This window comes from Trichosurus vulpecula, chromosome 5, assembly GCF_011100635.1.
Source record: "Trichosurus vulpecula isolate mTriVul1 chromosome 5, mTriVul1.pri, whole genome shotgun sequence".
In the NCBI taxonomy this organism is placed as follows: domain Eukaryota; kingdom Metazoa; phylum Chordata; class Mammalia; order Diprotodontia; family Phalangeridae; genus Trichosurus; species Trichosurus vulpecula.
The window spans coordinates 272265845-272283183 of NC_050577.1; the positions used below are offsets into that span (position 1 = coordinate 272265845).

At 42.3% G+C, this 17339-nt stretch overlaps 1 protein-coding gene across 1 annotated transcript; it reads left to right on the forward strand.

Moving 5' to 3' along the window:
* Positions 1-4908: 4908 nt before the first annotated feature.
* Positions 4909-12823, forward strand: LOC118850393 (keratin, type II cytoskeletal 1-like). Its single transcript, XM_036759754.1, has 9 exons — positions 4909-5529; positions 7618-7832; positions 8901-8961; positions 9378-9473; positions 9614-9778; positions 9894-10019; positions 10895-11115; positions 12292-12326; positions 12435-12823. Exons 1-9 carry the CDS (start codon positions 4909-4911, stop codon positions 12821-12823), a joined length of 1929 nt encoding a protein of 642 aa, XP_036615649.1.
* The last annotated feature ends 4516 nt before the right edge of the window (positions 12824-17339 follow it).

The following is a 17339-nucleotide window of genomic DNA, read 5'->3' on the forward strand; positions in this document are numbered from 1 at the left end:
TTCCCATCTCTGCCTGTGCCTTTTTACTGGCTGCCCCCATGCCTTGAGTGTTCTCCCTTCTAATATCTACCCCTTGCAATTCCTTGACTTTCTGCAGGAAATATTTCATAACTTTCCTGTCTTTTTTTTCTCCCAGTTGCTAGTACCTTTCTTCCTATGGTTACTTTCCATCCACTCTAAGTATATTTTATACTTGCCTATTTAAGTGCATCCCTGATTAGAACATCAGCTTTTTGAGGGCAGGGTCAATTTTTTTTTTCTCATTGTATGTCTAGCACTCAGCTCAGTGTTTGTTGCATAGGAAATACTTAATAAATGTTTGTTGATTGACAGACACAATTAGCTCAAAGAAAAAGCTTAAGAAGGAAATAATAAAGATAGTAGCTATAAAATATTCCTCCCTTGAGCTGAGGCAATTCTCCTACAAATACACATAGCATCATAGGGAAGTGAGGGATACTTGTAGGAAATATATGTATATATGTGTACATGTATGTATGTGTGTGCTTTGTAAATTAAACAAAATAGCAAGCATTTATTTTCTCTTTTCCTCGTGGCACCACCCACTCCCTGAACAGAAAAAAGGGACAGAAAACTATGAGAACAAATATGCAAAGTGAAGCCAAATGGATCCCAACATTGACCATTTCTATAAATATGTGTCTTGTTCTTTATATATGCAATACCTGTCTATCAGGACATGGGTAGGATTCTTCATCATTGGTCCTTAGGGTTGATCATTGGTTTGATCAGCATTATTAAGGCCTTCAAAAGTATTCATTTTTATAATTTTTTCTCATAAATAAAATTTGCCAAGGTTTGTCATTTCTTTCTCCATAGCATTTCTCATATATGTTATATTTCAAAAGGCAAAAGGTAAAGACTTAAAACCAAGAATAATTTACTCTGATATAGTGACTAGCATTTATTTAATAGTATTTGTCATATTCTAACATAATTAATGTGATAAACAAAATTTTTATTATAATACCATATTTATTTATTATAATATGTAATAGTATCTATAATAATAATATTGGGGCATGGGAAGGATAAACCTTTAATAGAATAAAGGAGTTTTTAAATATCTCTGATGCAAAGACCAGAGGTGAGAAGAAATCTTTTTTCTGGTTCTGCCCATTTCAGTCTCCATCAATTCATATTTGATGGAGGTTTCTGTGAAAGTGTTCCCTTTCTTGTTTCTAACAGCACATTTACATTCCCATTCCATAATATATTCAACCATTCTCCTTAAGGAGCATCATCCTCATTTCTTATTTTTTACCACAAAAAAGAGAGATACCATGAATATATGTATCTACAAACCTGTATAAACGTATATATATATACATATGCATGCATATACACATTTATAAACACAGCTGTTTTCTTCTTTCTTTGATCTCTTTGAGGGGTAGTGGTATTGATGTGTCAAAGGCTATGCACAATTTATTACCTGTTTGTAGAATTCGACATAAGCTACTGGGGTAAAGACTCCTGGGGAAATTGGAAGCAGCGTGGAGGTAGTTAATTTTAGACCAACATCTCACACCACATACCAAGATAAGGTTTAAATAGAAACATGTTATACAAAGAAAAGGATACATCACAAACAAATGAAGGGACAAAGGAAAAAACCCACTACTTTTCTGATCTATGAATACAGGAAAGGTTTTTGACTAAACAAGGGATAGAGCAGGTCATAGAAGATGAAATAGACAATTTTATGTAAATTCAAAAAAAGTTTGCACAAGTGAATGAAATGCAGCAAAAATTAGAAAGAAAGCAGATAACTGGGAAGGGGAAAGTTTGCAGCAATCTTCACTGAGAAAGGTATTATATTTAAAATATATAAGGAATTGATTTAAATTTCTATGAATAAGAGCCATCTCTTAAGGAAAAATGATAAAAACAGACAGTTCTCTAGGGAAAGAATCCAAGTTAACTATTGCCATTGTTAAAAAAATTATGAGGATGAATAATAATTAGAGAAATGAAAACTAAAGCAACTATAAGCTTCTCCCTCATAAACATTATATTGGTAAAGTTGATCTTATGAAAGAAAATATAAATGTTGGAGGGGCTGTGGAAAATAAGGCACATTAATACACTCTTGGATGAGCTGTGATTTGGTACTATCATTCTGAAATTATGCTCCACAAGTTTGCAAACTCTATATACTCTTCTACACATTTTATATGTGTATCCATATATATATGCATATATATGCTTATATATATGCATACACTTCTTTCCTTTGTTCTTCTACTTTTCACATCAAACCCTGGGTATGTGTGCAGTCCTCCACTGTCAATTCAGATAAGAATGAAGTTCATTCCCTATTCATTCTTCCTTTCCATTCTTTCTACTCCTTTCTTCATGTTTGCTTAATCTTTTTCTCATACACTCAAATTATGAGAAATACTAAGTTCCTCCCCTTTTTCCTAAATCCTTCCTTAGATGAAAGGAACCCATCCATTTCATTTCTTCTTTTAAGATGACCAAAACAGATGGAAATCAGCCTCAGGCCTTTCGTCTGTCTTATTTCACTGCGCTTGTGACTTTGGAAGATACTAGGGTTCCAAAGGACATGTATCTCCTCTCTCGCTATGAGCATGTGGGTGCTTCACTGGTGTTTAGTCCCTTCTACAAATACTAGGCACATGGTCTGGTGCTTACTATTTAAAAATTTGCAATGTTTAAGTTGCTCTTCCTTCCAGAAAGTTTATATGACTTATTTTTCTGGACTGAAGAGCATTTGCAATATCTCATTGTCTTGTCTGTATCCTTCCAGGTTTTCCATGGGAAAAGTGTTTCTAGTAGGAAGCTCAGAGCTCCTTCCTGATGAAGTCCAATGGAAATCTATCAGAAAAAGATTGTGTTAGAGAGAGAAGGGATATGGCTTAGGCTTGCAGTCTTGTTGGTACAGGGAGTTTTCAGGTAAAGAACCTTCCTCTGCCAATGCAGGTTGGCACCTTTTCTGCACATTCTAGTCTCAGGGTGTTGCTTGGAGCCTTGAGAGGTAAATGATGATAGCCAAGATGTGTCAGAAGCAGGACTTGCTTGAACCCTGGGAAGAGATGCTTGGATTCTCTTGGCTGGCCTCCCAACTCTGCTCACGCTTGGGGCATGTATCCTGGTCCTAATTTTCATGACTCCTCTGTCTTCTGGCTTCAATGAGACAAGAATCCATGCAGTTTACCTCCTCTTGCAGACAGGTTCTCAACATCAGAAAGCAGGCATCTCCTGGGGGTGGGATTGGGTGGAGAGCTGAGGGTCAGCTGTGCTAGCACTCTGGAGAGCTAACAAGAGCTGACCTTTCTATAGCCCTTTAAAGTGTACAGAGCCCATGAAGTGCCCAATTTCATTTGATCCTCTCACCAGCCTTATGGGGGCAGGGAGCAAAAGCATTTCTGTCCCCATTGTATAGAGAAGGAAACTCACCCAGGATCTATGTCTAGGAAATGGTATTTGAACTTGGGGGGGGGGAGGGAGGAGTGTCAAGTTCAAGTCTTCTGGATATGGGGGAAGGGCTGTTTTGGATACCATTCTCCTCTATAAAGCTCACCAAGACATTCTCTGTCATCTAGGAATTTAGGACTAAAGGCATACTGATGGGGATAAATGAACAGAGATGACAGAAGGAAAAGCAGGAAACAAAGCATTAATGGTCATGAGCCTATTTATGTCATAGATGGGGCAAGAGTAAGAGTGACTTTGGAGAAGGGAGTTTAATGTGTAGCTGAGATGACCAATGTGGAGACAGGAACTCCCTCAATTCTATGCCCAAGGTGGGGGAAAATTAAAGGAAGCTGTGACATAACAGAAACTTGCATTCAAAGTCACATGCTTTAAGGTTTGCAAAGCACTCTCTATATGTTATCTCATCAGATCCTCACACTAACCTGGGAAGGTAGGTACTTCTTATTCCCATTTCACAGATGAGGAAAGTGAGGATAAACAAAGGTGGGGGAGGTTTCCCCAGGCTAATAAATAGATGAGGCTGAATTGGAACTCAGGTCTTCTGGATTCCAAGTCCAGCACCATTCCATTATGTCAGCTAGCTGTTTCACATAAACTCTGATCAATCTGGGAAGCAGCATGGGATGGTGCAGGGAGTGTTGAACTTGCAATCAGGACACTTGAGTTTGCTTCCTGGAACTGACCCTTCTTACCTGGCAGTATGGCCAGGGGAACTAGGTCTGGACCTCTCTGAGCTTCCATCCTGGAAGTGTCCTCGAATGGGAAATGGGAGTACTGTCTCACAGGGTTATTGTCAAAACTGCACTACCTAAGTTAACCTATTCCCTGTTTTGGGTAGAAAACCTGTGGCAATGAAGGAAGGGCGATGGAGCTGGTAAGCTGGGAGCCTCAAGAGATCTGGGAGTCAGGAAGGCAAAATTGAAAGCATGAGGAGGATAAAGATGTCCTTTTATAATATAGGGGCTGGTGCATGGAGCTGTAGGAGGCCAGCCTTCCTGTGGAGTGAAAGGCAAAGCTCTGAAATGGTATTTGCATAACTTCAAGGCAAGTTGATTAAAGACCAAACTGAGGTACCAGGAAACAGCTTTGGGGTCCTGCTTCCCTAACATCAAATGAGTTTGATGAGGAGAGATGTCTTTGATAAACCAATTAGCACTTGAATGGATTTTGCAGGAGCAGCAATTTCCAGGGCCCATCCTGGGAGCTAGGTGTGTAGAGTTTATTGTGTTGTTGGGGCTGGTAAAGATCTTGCATGGCTGCAAGGCAAACCAAACCCTTCAGACTGCTGTAAATCTCCAGGGACTCCATGGGACCAAACCCAGTTCGTCCAATCTATATATAAGGAGGAAGCCACTCTGCCACAAGTAAAGGAGTACTTAGCTCCTTGTTCTTCTCTTCTGCTGTCTGTCCCCTTCTTGGGTCAACATGATCCGACAATTTAGTTCCAGATCTGGCTATCGGAGTGGTGGTGGTGGTGGCTTCAGCTCAGGCTCTGCTGGGGGGCTCTCCTCCAGCCGCAGGGTGACCAGCAGCTGCACCATTCGAAGGAGTGGAGGAGGTGGGGGTAGGTTTTCAGGTGGAAGCTATAGAGCTGGTGGTGGTGGTTTTGGCAGCCAAAGTCTGGTTAACTTAGGTGGCTCTAAGAGCATCTGTCAGAGTGTTGCTGGTGGCAGTTATGGAAGAGGTGGTTTTGGTGGTGGTGGCTACGGTGGTGGTGGATTTGGTGTTGGCAGCTATGGTGGCAGTGGTTTTGGTGGTGGCAGCTATGGTGGCCGTGGTTTTGGCGGTGGCGGCGGTGGCTTTGGCGGTGGCAGCTTTGGCAGTGGAGGCTATGGTGGTGGTGGCTTTGGAAGTGGGGGAGGTGGTTTTGGAGGAGGAAACTTTGGTTCCGTCTGCCCCCCTGGAGGCATCCAAGAGGTGACCATCAACCAGGGGCTCCTGCAGCCACTCAATGTGGAGATTGACCCAGAGATTCAAAAAGTGAAGACTCGAGAGAGGGAACAGATCAAGGACCTCAATAACAGATTTGCCACCTTCATTGACAAAGTGAGTGTTTGTGGTTGCTGCTGGTGGGTACATTTGGGTCTGTTTGAAATAGATGAGGAAAAGGAGTGAGGTGAGGGACTGGGGTTAATTAATGGGAGTTCTAATCTCCAACTCCAGGATCTCATGCTTGGATGACCCAAACAGTACCTCTGAGCCAAGATGTCTTGTTTGGAGAATGGATGCTTCTGAATGATGCTAGTGCCTACATGAACTGAGGCAGAGGAGAGCATCGCTAGTCTTGGGTCCCTAAAAATAGCTTTAGGTAAAGAGGCACTGCTATTAATGGAAGGCTAATCATTTTGGTGCTGAACTCCAAATATTTCTCCACAGAGTTCTCAACCATTTTGTGACTTTCCTCTTAGGAGGAGAGAGGATTGTGTGTGTGTGTGTGTGTCGGGGAACAGGACGATGGATCTGAGTCCATGAGATCTAGTTTTGGGTCTCTGCTGTAGCACAGACCAGATGGATGTCATGGCCCACTTCCTTAACCTGTCTGAGCCTCAGTTTATTCATTTGTAAAATGGAAATAAAAACACTTGCAGTGAGTACTCTGTTATGAGGAATGTACCATGCAAACCTTTGAGAGAATTTATCATAATTATTATTATACTGAGAAAGAGACTGGAGCTGGAGACTTATGGAGGACTTCAAAATAATGGGAAAGGGGCAGGTTAAACCTTCTGAAAGGTGCAAAGAACTTTTAGAATGGTGTGAGGGTCAGCTGGATTCAGGTAGAACTGAGTTGAAATCCTGCCTCAGATATTTACTGTCCATATCGTCTTGGGCAAGTCACTTAACCTGTGTGCCTAAGTTTTCTCGTGTAAATTAGAGCCCATAATAGTTATCAGCATTATTGCATGGGCCAAATGAGATAACATTTGTAACATGGTTTGCAAATCTCAAAGTCTTCTGCTTATTTTTATCAGTATTACTCATTCTCATTATTCTGATTTTTATTAACAAGGAGCTTGAAGCTCTCTCTTGTCAAGAACCCAGTATGTGGAAATAATGTTCTCAGTGACCTGTGAAGATTTCTAAGTTAAGCTTCATCAGGGGAAGCTGCCCTCTGGGGAGTAGAGTAGCTCTCCTGGGGTGGAGTTACAGACTTCTTACAGTTTGTCCACCATTCAAATGACCATGATATCTTCGTTGACTCTTAGCTTGATCATCAAAACAGTCAACTCCCAATTATCCCTTGCTGATTTCAAGTATCTTAGCTTGCTTTCCTCCAGCACATTCTCTAGCTTTTCTTCTACTGAGCCTTGAGCATGTCCTCAGGAAAAGCAGACTTATTTTCATAGTGATTCAGGCAAAACCCACCATAATACAGAATAGCCATGATAGCTGGTATTAACACACTTCTTTAAATTTTTTGCCAAGTGTTTTACTATCTCATTTGAACCACCAAACATCCCTGCGAGGTGAGAACTGCAGACATGACTATTACCACTAGTTAGAAGACGAAATTGAGGCCCATAGAGTTTTAGTGACTTGTCCATACTCATCCAGAAGGTCTATCTGGTGATTTTAAAAAAGTGCCAGAACTTTGCTTAACTTCAAAGTGCCATAGAAATGGGAACTATCATTCCAGTTGAATCAAAATGATTTTGTATTTTCTCTATTGTTCAGAAATTTCTGGGAGGGCTACTGATTCATGTGAATTTCTCATTTAAATTAATTGGAATTGCCAGTGTTCGGGAATATGTAGACTCTCTGAATGGAACTATGGAGTTGGGGCTGATTATGGCTATGAATGAATGAATGAGGGAAGGAAGGGATAAAGCGTTTATTAAGCATTTACTACATGCAAAAGGCAGGGGATACAAATAGAAAGGGAAGACAGGCCCTGCTCTCAAGGAGCTTTCACTCCTATGGGGGAGACTCTAAGAGGAGATTTCAGCTGCAGATCAGAGGGGCTTTTAGATGAATTCAACTTGTTCTTCCTTTGCTTGCCATGGTTTGAGAATGAGGCAAGGACAATGGTTCCCTGCCTTGTTCCTGGGTCTTCCTCTGGGATTTGACTTGGGGACCAGCAGTTTCCTGGCCCCATTCCTTGGATAAAGGCTTTGGGGGACTTGGTGTTTGCAGGTGCGGTTCCTGGAGCAGCAGAACCAGGTGTTGCAGACCAAATGGGAGCTGCTGCAGCAGGTGGACACTTCAACTCGGACCCACAACCTGGAACCCCTATTTGAGGCCTATGTCTCTACACTTAGGCAGCAGGTGGATACACTGAAGAATGACCGGTCACGGATGGAGTCAGAATTGAAAAATTTGCAAGACATGGTGGAGGACTTCAAGGGAAAGTACGGCCCCAACTGCCCTTCCCTGTACTCTCTGTCCTGAACAAGCCACCATTACCCCTTCAGAGGCTTCCCAGAGAGTAGCCAGAGGGGACTCTAGAGAGGATCAGGGAACAGAGAGGCCTAATTGGATGGCATTTGTAGAGACTCTTCCTCAGGGGCAGCCAGGTGGTCCAGTAGACAGTACACTGGGGTGAGAGTCAGAAAGACCTGAGTTCGAATGCAGCCTCAGACGTACTTTAACTGTGATCTTGAGAAAGTCACATAATCCATCGAATCTAATCATTTAATCTCTGTTTTCTCATCTGTAAAATGGGGATAATAATAGCACCTACTATCTAGGGTAATTTTGAAGGATCAAATGACATAATGTTTGCAAAACACTTAGCATAGTGCCTGGAGCATATTGATGGGGTTGCTCAGCTGTTTCACTCATGTCTGATCATTTGCGACCCCTTTGGGGATTTTCTTGACAAAAATGCTGGAGTGGTTTGCCATTTCCCTCTCCAGCTCATTTTATGGGAGTAGAAACTGAGGCAAACAAGGTTAAGTCACTTGCCCAGGACTACACAGTTAGTAAGTGTTTGAAGCTGGATTTGAACTCAGGTCTTCCTGAATGCAGGCATGGCATGCTGCCCCTCCAGGAACATGGAAGATACTTATAAAATGATTGTTCTCTTCCTCCCTCCTTCACTGCCTCTTTTCTTCTTTTCCCTTCCTTCCTTCCTTCCTTCCTTCCTTCCTTCCTTCCTTCCTTCCTTCCTTTCTTCCTTCCTTTTCTTCCTTCTTTCCTTTCTTCCTTTTTTCCTTCTTCCTTTTCTTCCTTTTCAGAAGCAAATCTGCTTATCTTTTTTTAAAACAATCATTCTCACAGAACTGCACCTTAGACAAAGTTGAATAGTTGTGTTGGCCAGGAGCAGAGATAAGGGGACATTGCCAGGTTGATATGATTTTACAGAGACCTGAGGGAGCCAATGATCTTGTATCATTACTTTCAGTCTTGAATGTTCAACTAAGGCTCATCCTTCCCCAAACGTCACCATCCCTTTTGTCTTTTTTTTCCTCCAATAGATATGAAGATGAAATCAATAAACGCACTGATGCAGAGAATGAATTTGTGACCATCAAGAAAGTGAGTGAAGTTAATAGAATGAGAGCTCACATTTTTATCTCGGAAAATAAGTATTGGTTTACTGTACTAGCCCCTAAAGAAGCAAAGAGAATCAAACTGTGGGTTCAGTTTATAGCTGAAGAGAAATCTTAGTATTTCTTATCAGTGTATCATACTTACCTAGCTCTGTGGCCCCCGTAGTAAGTTGCCTTCCCTGTGTTTCTGCCTTCAGAAAAGGCTGCCCCTTTGCAAGTGAGGGAAACTCCCAAGACACCAAAAGGTGGGAAGGGTTTTACTGAAGTAAAGAGAAGGGCAGCTCAAGAGTCCTTTCAGACCAGAGGCTGTTCCAATACAAGCAGGGATGTAGGTTTGGGGTTGGGGTGTACTTATCCTCTGAATGGATAATCATTTCTTGACTTCTTTCTCTAACACTACAGGATGTGGACAATGCATACATGAACAAGGTTGACCTTCAGAGCAAGGTGAATCTGTTGACAGATGAGATCAACTTCTTCACCGTCTTGTATGACACAGTAAGTTGGCTCATGATCATCCACATGCACCTACATCTTTACTCTGCATCACACAGTCTGGGAGAATCACGTGTACCTGGTATCAGGTCATGCTTTGTCTCTGCAAAGCACACAAGTCAGAGCAATGTTGTATTTTGTAGGAACTATCCCAGTTGCAGACTCAAATCAGCAACACCAATGTCACCCTGTCCATGGACAACAACAGGAACCTGGACCTGAGCAGCATCATTGATGAGATCAAGGGACACTATGATTCGGTTGCCGAGAGGAGCAAAGCTGAGGCTGAGGCCATGTATCAGACCAGAGTGAGTGGACAGAGAGCCTCTCCAACAGGCCTCTGGCTTCCTTGACCTTTGTACCTCTGGTTCACTGTGTGTCAAGATGCATTCATGCGTCATCTTTTTGCTCTCCTGTCTTCAGTATGAAGAGCTCCAGATCACTGCTGGAAGACACGGAGACCAACTGAAAAACACAAAGAGCGAGATTTCTGAGATGAATCGAATGATTCAAAGACTCAATTCTGAAATTGATTCAGTGAAGAAGCAGGTACTGGTTTCTTGCACCCTCCTCCTTTGGGCTACCATGGGGTTCTTGGGTGAGGCTTTCTGTATTCTGAAAATGAGTCCAGGAGTAGGTGACTTGAAAGGTTCCTGCCAATTTTGAGATTCTACACTTGTGAGAATCCCCACCCAGGCCATAGTTCCAGTAGTGACTAGAGTTTCCTTGAGAGAATCTTGTGATGAAGACTTGAAGGTCAGAGAATTTCTAAAGATAAAAGTGCCCAAGATGGACAGCTGGTGGATGAATTCACTGTCTTATGAGTTAGTGGGTTCTCTGTCACTGGAAGTGCTTGAGCAGAGGCCATAGGACCACCTGTTGGGGATGTAGAAGGAGGGTGTTACAGATGCATTTCTGAAGTTGTGTTAGGTGTCCGTAAGGTTTTATTACATACTTGAAGATACTTGGTCCTATGTGGAGGCTTGAGGATGGACCAAAGGACCTTAGCACCAGGGTGTTTTTTAACTATAGTAGGCAACAGATAGAGGGTCAGGACTTGTGTTTGAATCCTTCCTCAAATGACTACTAGCTGTGTGACCTTGGAGAAATCACTTTTACCTTTCTCAGCCTCTGTTTCACTATTTGTCCAATGTGGATAATAATAGTAAGCATCTTCCAAGGTTGTTGCAAAGATCAACTAAGAGACTTTGCATAAATAGTAGTTATTGTTATTATTCCTGTTACTGTTACTGTTATTCTGTCAAGGGAGGGAACAGCGTACCTGAATTAGCCAGTTGTGGTGGAAATACTAATTTGGGTTCAGGCTTCCCAGCCAGCGTTTGTATTAGTAGCGGCTCTTAATGGCAGTGAGTGGAAGGCAGCGGACTTGATCCACGTACACGATTTTCTGTCTCCTCCTGTAGATTTCCCGGCTCCAGCAAGCCATTGCTGATGCAGAGCAGCGTGGGGAGAATGCCCTGAAAGATGCCCAGGGCAAACTAGCAGACCTGGAGGATGCACTGCAGAAGGCCAAGGAGGACCTTACCCGGCTGCTGCGTGACTACCAGGAGCTCTATAATGTCAAGCTGACCTTGGATGCTGAGATTGCCACCTATAGGAAGCTGCTGGAGGGAGAGGAGAGCAGGTGAAGACTGTTGAAGCACACTGAAGGGAAAGCAGGGGCACTTCTGGGTGGGACAAGCTCCCTAAGACTGAATGAAGAGGAATTATGCTTCTCAGCCTAACACTCACTATAGAAGGCTATAGTCCTTCTATAGCCCTAGTTAGAGGAATCCAGGATCTGGAGATGAAAGGCAACTCAGGGATCATGGAGTCCAATCTTCTTGATTTGTAGCTGAGGCCCCTGGCGGCCAAGGGTATTAACTGTCTTCCTTAAGCTCCCATAGCTAGTCAGCTGCAGAGCAAGTATGTGCACCCAGGTCATAGAAACATCAATTTTGAGATGAAAGAGACTTTAGAGGCCACTGAAGCCAACCCCCACTTCCATTTCCCAGATAAGGAAATTGAGGTTCAGAGTGGTGAAGTGAATGATCTGAAGTCAGATAGGCAGTAAATGCCAGAGATAGTATTGGAAGTGGGGTTCTTTGACTCCTGCACCATCCCACTCACTTCCCCTCTTTGTAGTATGCCACATATGCAGTGGTCTTCTTCTTCTTCTTCTCCTTCTTCTTCTTCTTCTTCTTCTTCTTCTTCTTCTTCTTCTTCTTCTTCTTCTTCTTCTTCTTCTTCTTCTTCTTCTTCTTCTTCTCCTTCTTCTTCTTCTTCTTCTTCTCCTTCTTCTCCTTCTTCTTCTTCTTCTTCTTCTTCTTCTTCTTCTTCTTCTTCTTCTTCTTCTTCTTCTTCTTCTTCTTCTTCCTCTTCCTCCTACTCCTCCTGCTCCTCCTTCTCCTCTTCTTCTTTCAAGGCAATCAAGGTTAAGTGACTTACCCAAGGCAACACAGCTAGTAAGTATCAAGTGTGTGAGACCCGATTTGAACTGAGGTGATCTTGACTCCAGAGCCAGTGCTCTAATGCATTGTGCCATATAACTGCCCCAAATCCAGTGGTCTTAAAGCATTACTGACCTATTTCACAGACTTGTTGCAAGAAGAGCTTTTTGTGCCAAGGGCTACTAGAAATTTGAGCTGTTACAGTGATTTCTGGGAATCGATCCATGATTTGCAAGGGAAGGAGGGACAGATTTAGGTTGAGTGATGAGGAAGGGAGCAGCTTACAGGAAAGTTCAGTGGTGTCAAGTATAGGATAGAGAATGGAGTGGTTGAGCTGGGTCATCGGAACGATCTTTTTCTCTTCCTTTTAGGGTATCTGGAGAATGTGTGCCGAACGTGAGTGTGTGTAAGTATCAAGAATCATTATTTGGTCTCTGGAAAGACGTCTTGGGATGGGTGGACTTTGTAGAGTGATGAGTGGTGCTGAGGATAACAGCAGAAATTTCTTCCCCAGCTGTGAGCACCAGCCATGTCTCTGTGTCCGGTGGTGGAGGAGGAAGGTTCGGAGGTGGTGGTAGCTACGGCTCTGGAAGTGGAGGTGGAGGTGGCAGCTATGGCTCCAGCTCTGGAGGAGGCAGATATGGCTCCAGTGGTGGAGGAGGCAGCTACAGTTCCTCAGGAGGCCGGGGCTCTGGCTCTGGAGGAGGCAGCTATGGTTCCTCAGGAGGCCGGGGCTCTGGCTCTGGAGGAGGGAGTTATGGTTCTTCAGGAGGCCGGGGCTCCAGCTCTGGAGGAGGAGGAGGAGGCAGCAGCTCTGGTGGTGGCTCTGGGGGCGTCAAGGGCTCAAGTAGCAGCTCTAGTTCAAAATTTATCTCTACCAGTTATTCTACAGTCACCAATTAAAGTCAAAGCTCCTTCCCCTGCTAGCCATCCCTTTTTAATAGACCAAATATCTCGTTGTCTGGGTTCATCACCACACAATTCTTGAAGTCAAAGACTCCAACTTTTCTTCAGGAAAATAAAAAGTGATGAGCCCCAGTAGTTCCTCTTTTCCCAAAGCCTTCTAATTCCTTCCTCTGATCTTGATTCCTAGAGCTTTAGGGGAGTTATCCAACCAATGGGCATCATAATCCCCTTGCTTCCACCAATCCTCCTTTCTGTGGATGCATAGGGAGGGTCCCTGATGATCGTGGTCTTTCAGAACCATGTTCTTCCCCACCTTTCCCTCTGCTAGCTGTTCTCTATCCCAGCCTTCATCATCTGGCTTGCCCTCTTCCTGTGTCTTCAATGGTGAAGCCAATCTTGGGTATGAAAGAACACTTTCCTTGGTCAATCATGAGGCTGTAGCCTGAAAAATCCACCCATCATCACTGCCCACTCTACATTTCAAAAGTTTTTCCCCAAGCCAAGTGGAAAGAGAGCCATTTCAATCTAGCACCTGTTGGGAGTGTGTATCCATATTATAACAACAAATTCTGTCTTGGTTTTTGTTTTTGTTTTTTTTTTTTTGTATGTTGTATAAGCTGGTTGGTTGACTTTCCTGGAAGTCTCAAACTCTCCATTTTCTTGTCCTGTCTGCAATAAATTGCATTGGAAATTCTGCAAATTTGTCTCTTGAGTGTTTTTTATAACACACCCATCTCTCTCTGCTAAGACCCACTGGTAAACTGTGTTGTAAACTCCCTAGGAGGAGTAGGGTTTACAACAAGGCCTAAAAGATAGGACATGCTAATGGGAAAATGATAGAAAAGTTTATAAAATAGCAACAAATATAGGTACATGAATGCAGTATAAATCATATATACATACATATATATGTATATATATCTATATCTATATATATATGAAAGGACATTGGGTAAATGGAGCTGGGTGGGGCTAATTAGAACAGGCTTCAGAGGGTCAGAGGTTGTAAGGTGACAGAGTGGGTAGAGCATTAGACTTGGAGTCAGGAGAGGTTGAGTTCCAATCCAACCTCAAACACTTACTAGCTGTGAGATCCTGGGTAAATCAATTAATCTCTCTGCCTTAGTTTCTCAACTGTAAAATGGGGATAATAATAGCATATAGCTCCCAGGGCTGTTGTAAGGATCAAAGGAAATAAGATTTGTAAAGGGCCTTGCAAATCTTTCAGTGCCATATAAATGTGAGCTATCATTTTTATTCGGAATTGGGAGAGATCTCAGACATAGTCTAGTGTATGTCCTTTATTCATTGGATTAGGGCAGTGACTCTCCAACTGAATGGCCTCTAGACCCTTTAAACTTGACACGTCCAAAACTGTTCATGATCTTTCCCCCTAAACATTCCACTCTCCCTCACTTCCCTCTTATTTTCAAGGGTACAACCATTATTCCAGTCACCCCGACTCACAACCTAGGAGGCTCCTTCAACTCCTCACCTTCTTCCCCCACCCCTTCCAATCAGTGGTCCCACTGCAATCCATCTCTCACTCAGATGTCAAATTGATCCTGCCTAGAAATCAGGTATGATCATATCACAAGAAACCTCAGTGGCTTCCTGTTGCTTCTAGGAGTAAATACTTGTTTGGCATGCAAAGCCCTTCAGAACTTAGCCCCCTCCCACCTTTCCAATCTTCTTACACGTTACTCCCCATCAAGGATTCTTCCATTCAGTGACACTGGCCTCCTGGCTGGTCCTCACACAACACTCCATTTACCAACTCTGGGCATTATCACTGGTTTCCCCCAATGCCTGGAATATTCTCACTTGTCATGTCTGCTTCCTGGCCTCTCTGGCTTCTTTCAAGTCCCAGATAAAATCTCACTTTCTATAGGAAGCCCTTTCCAAACCCTCTTAATTGAAGTGCCTTCCCTCTGTTGATTATTTTCTATTTATAGCTTACAATTTATTGCATGTTGTCTCCTCCATTAGATTGTAAGCTCCCTGAGGACAGAGTTTGTATTTTGTCTTTCTTTGTATCTCCTGAGCTTAGTACAGTGTCTAGCACAGGGGCAGGGAACCTGGGGCCTCAGACCACATGTGGTCCTCTGGTTCCTCAAGTGCAGCCCTTTGACAGAAGCCAAAATTCACAGAACAAATCCCCTTAATAAAAGGATTTGCTCTGTAAAACCTGTCCTCAGTCAAAAGACCCCACCCAAGGACCTAGAAGGCTATGTGTGGCTTGAGGCCACAGGTTCCCCACCCCTGGAAAAGTTAGGTGCCTGACTGACTTGCCTAAGGTCACAGCAATAATATATAAGGAACCTTACACTCAACTGTAGTTTGGGAAGGAAGGCTCTCTTCCAAGTTGGCAGTGATCTTGAAAATGCCCAATAGAATGACCTTTTTTCAGTTCTCATTCTTCTTGACCTTTGTGTTGCATTTGATAGTGAAACATATCTTTGATCAAGTCTCTTCTCTATTTTTTTAAATGAAATTCTCTCTTGGTTTTCCTTCTACTTCCCTGACTGCCCCTTCTCAATCTCCTTTGCTAGGTTGTCTTCCATGCTCCATTGGAATTTGTATGCATACTACAAGGCTGTGTCCTAATTTCTGTTTTTTCTCTTTCCAGTCTCTCACTCGATGATCTAATCAGCTTCTATGGTTTCTATCCTCTCTGTCACTCCTTAATTTCTCTGTCTCCCTTTTTCTCTCTTTGTGATCTCTCTCTCTCTCTCTCTCTCTCTCTTTCTTTCTCTCTCTGTCTCTCTCTTTGTCTCTGTCTCTCTCTGTCTCTATCTCTGTCTCTGTCTCTCTCTCTCTCTCTGTCTCTCTCTCTCTGTGTCCTTCTCTCTCTCTGTCTCTTTTTCCTCTTTCCTGAGCTCCAATTCCACATTATCAACTGAATATTGGATGTTTCCAACTTGATGTCCCCTAGGAATTGTGAACTTAACATGCACTAGTTAGAACTCGTTATCTTTCCCCCCTGCAAATGCTCCTATTCCAAAGAACTTTATTTCTGTTGAGGATGTCAGCATGTTCCCAGTTCTCCCATTCACAACCCAAATCATCCTCAACTCCTTACTCTCTCCTTCCTGTATATATCCAATCATTTGCCAAATCTTGTCATTTCTGGCTCCATACTGTCTCTCTTCCACCTCTAGATTGACTCTTCTTATTTCTTGCCTGTGCTGAAGTCAGACCTACTGAGGTTTGACCATGCTGCTCCCTGATTTAATCAACCCCACCGGCTCCCCTCTACCCGAAGATCAAATAGAAATAAATGCCTCTGGTTTACATTTAAAGCTTTCCACGACATGAACCTCCCTTCATTTCTAGACCTCTTAATCATCATTCCCCTCCATTCATTCTGTGGTCCAAACCAAATGGCCTCTTTGATATTCCTTCCACTTGATTCTCCATTTCCCATCTCTGCCTGTGCCTTTTTACTGGCTGCCCCCATGCCTTGAGTGTTCTCCCTTCTAATATCTACCCCTTGCAATTCCTTGACTTTCTGCAGGAAATATTTCATAACTTTCCTGTCTTTTTTTCTCCCAGTTGCTAGTACCTTTCTTCCTATGGTTACTTTCCATCCACTCTAAGTATATTTTATACTTGCCTATTTAAGTGCATCCCTGATTAGAACATCAGCTTTTTGAGGGCAGGGTCAATTTTTTTTTTCTCATTGTATGTCTAGCACTCAGCTCAGTGTTTGTTGCATAGGAAATACTTAATAAATGTTTGTTGATTGACAGACACAATTAGCTCAAAGAAAAAGCTTAAGAAGGAAATAATAAAGATAGTAGCTATAAAATATTCCTCCCTTGAGCTGAGGCAATTCTCCTACAAATACACATAGCATCATAGGGAAGTGAGGGATACTTGTAGGAAATATATGTATATATGTGTACATGTATGTATGTGTGTGCTTTGTAAATTAAACAAAATAGCAAGCATTTATTTTCTCTTTTCCTCGTGGCACCACCCACTCCCTGAACAGAAAAAAGGGACAGAAAACTATGAGAACAAATATGCAAAGTGAAGCCAAATGGATCCCAACATTGACCATTTCTATAAATATGTGTCTTGTTCTTTATATATGCAATACCTGTCTATCAGGACATGGGTAGGATTCTTCATCATTGGTCCTTAGGGTTGATCATTGGTTTGATCAGCATTATTAAGGCCTTCAAAAGTATTCATTTTTATAATTTTTTCTCATAAATAAAATTTGCCAAGGTTTGTCATTTCTTTCTCCATAGCATTTCTCATATATGTGATATTTCAAAAGGCAAAAGGTAAAGACTTAAAACCAAGAATAATTTACTCTGATATAGTGACTAGCATTTATTTAATAGTATTTGTCATATTCTAACATAATTAATGTGATAAACAAAATTTTTATTATAATACCATATTTATTTATTATAATATGTAATAGTATCTATAATAATAATATTGGGGCATGGGAAGGATAAACCTTTAATAGAATAAAGGAGTTTTTAAATATCTCTGA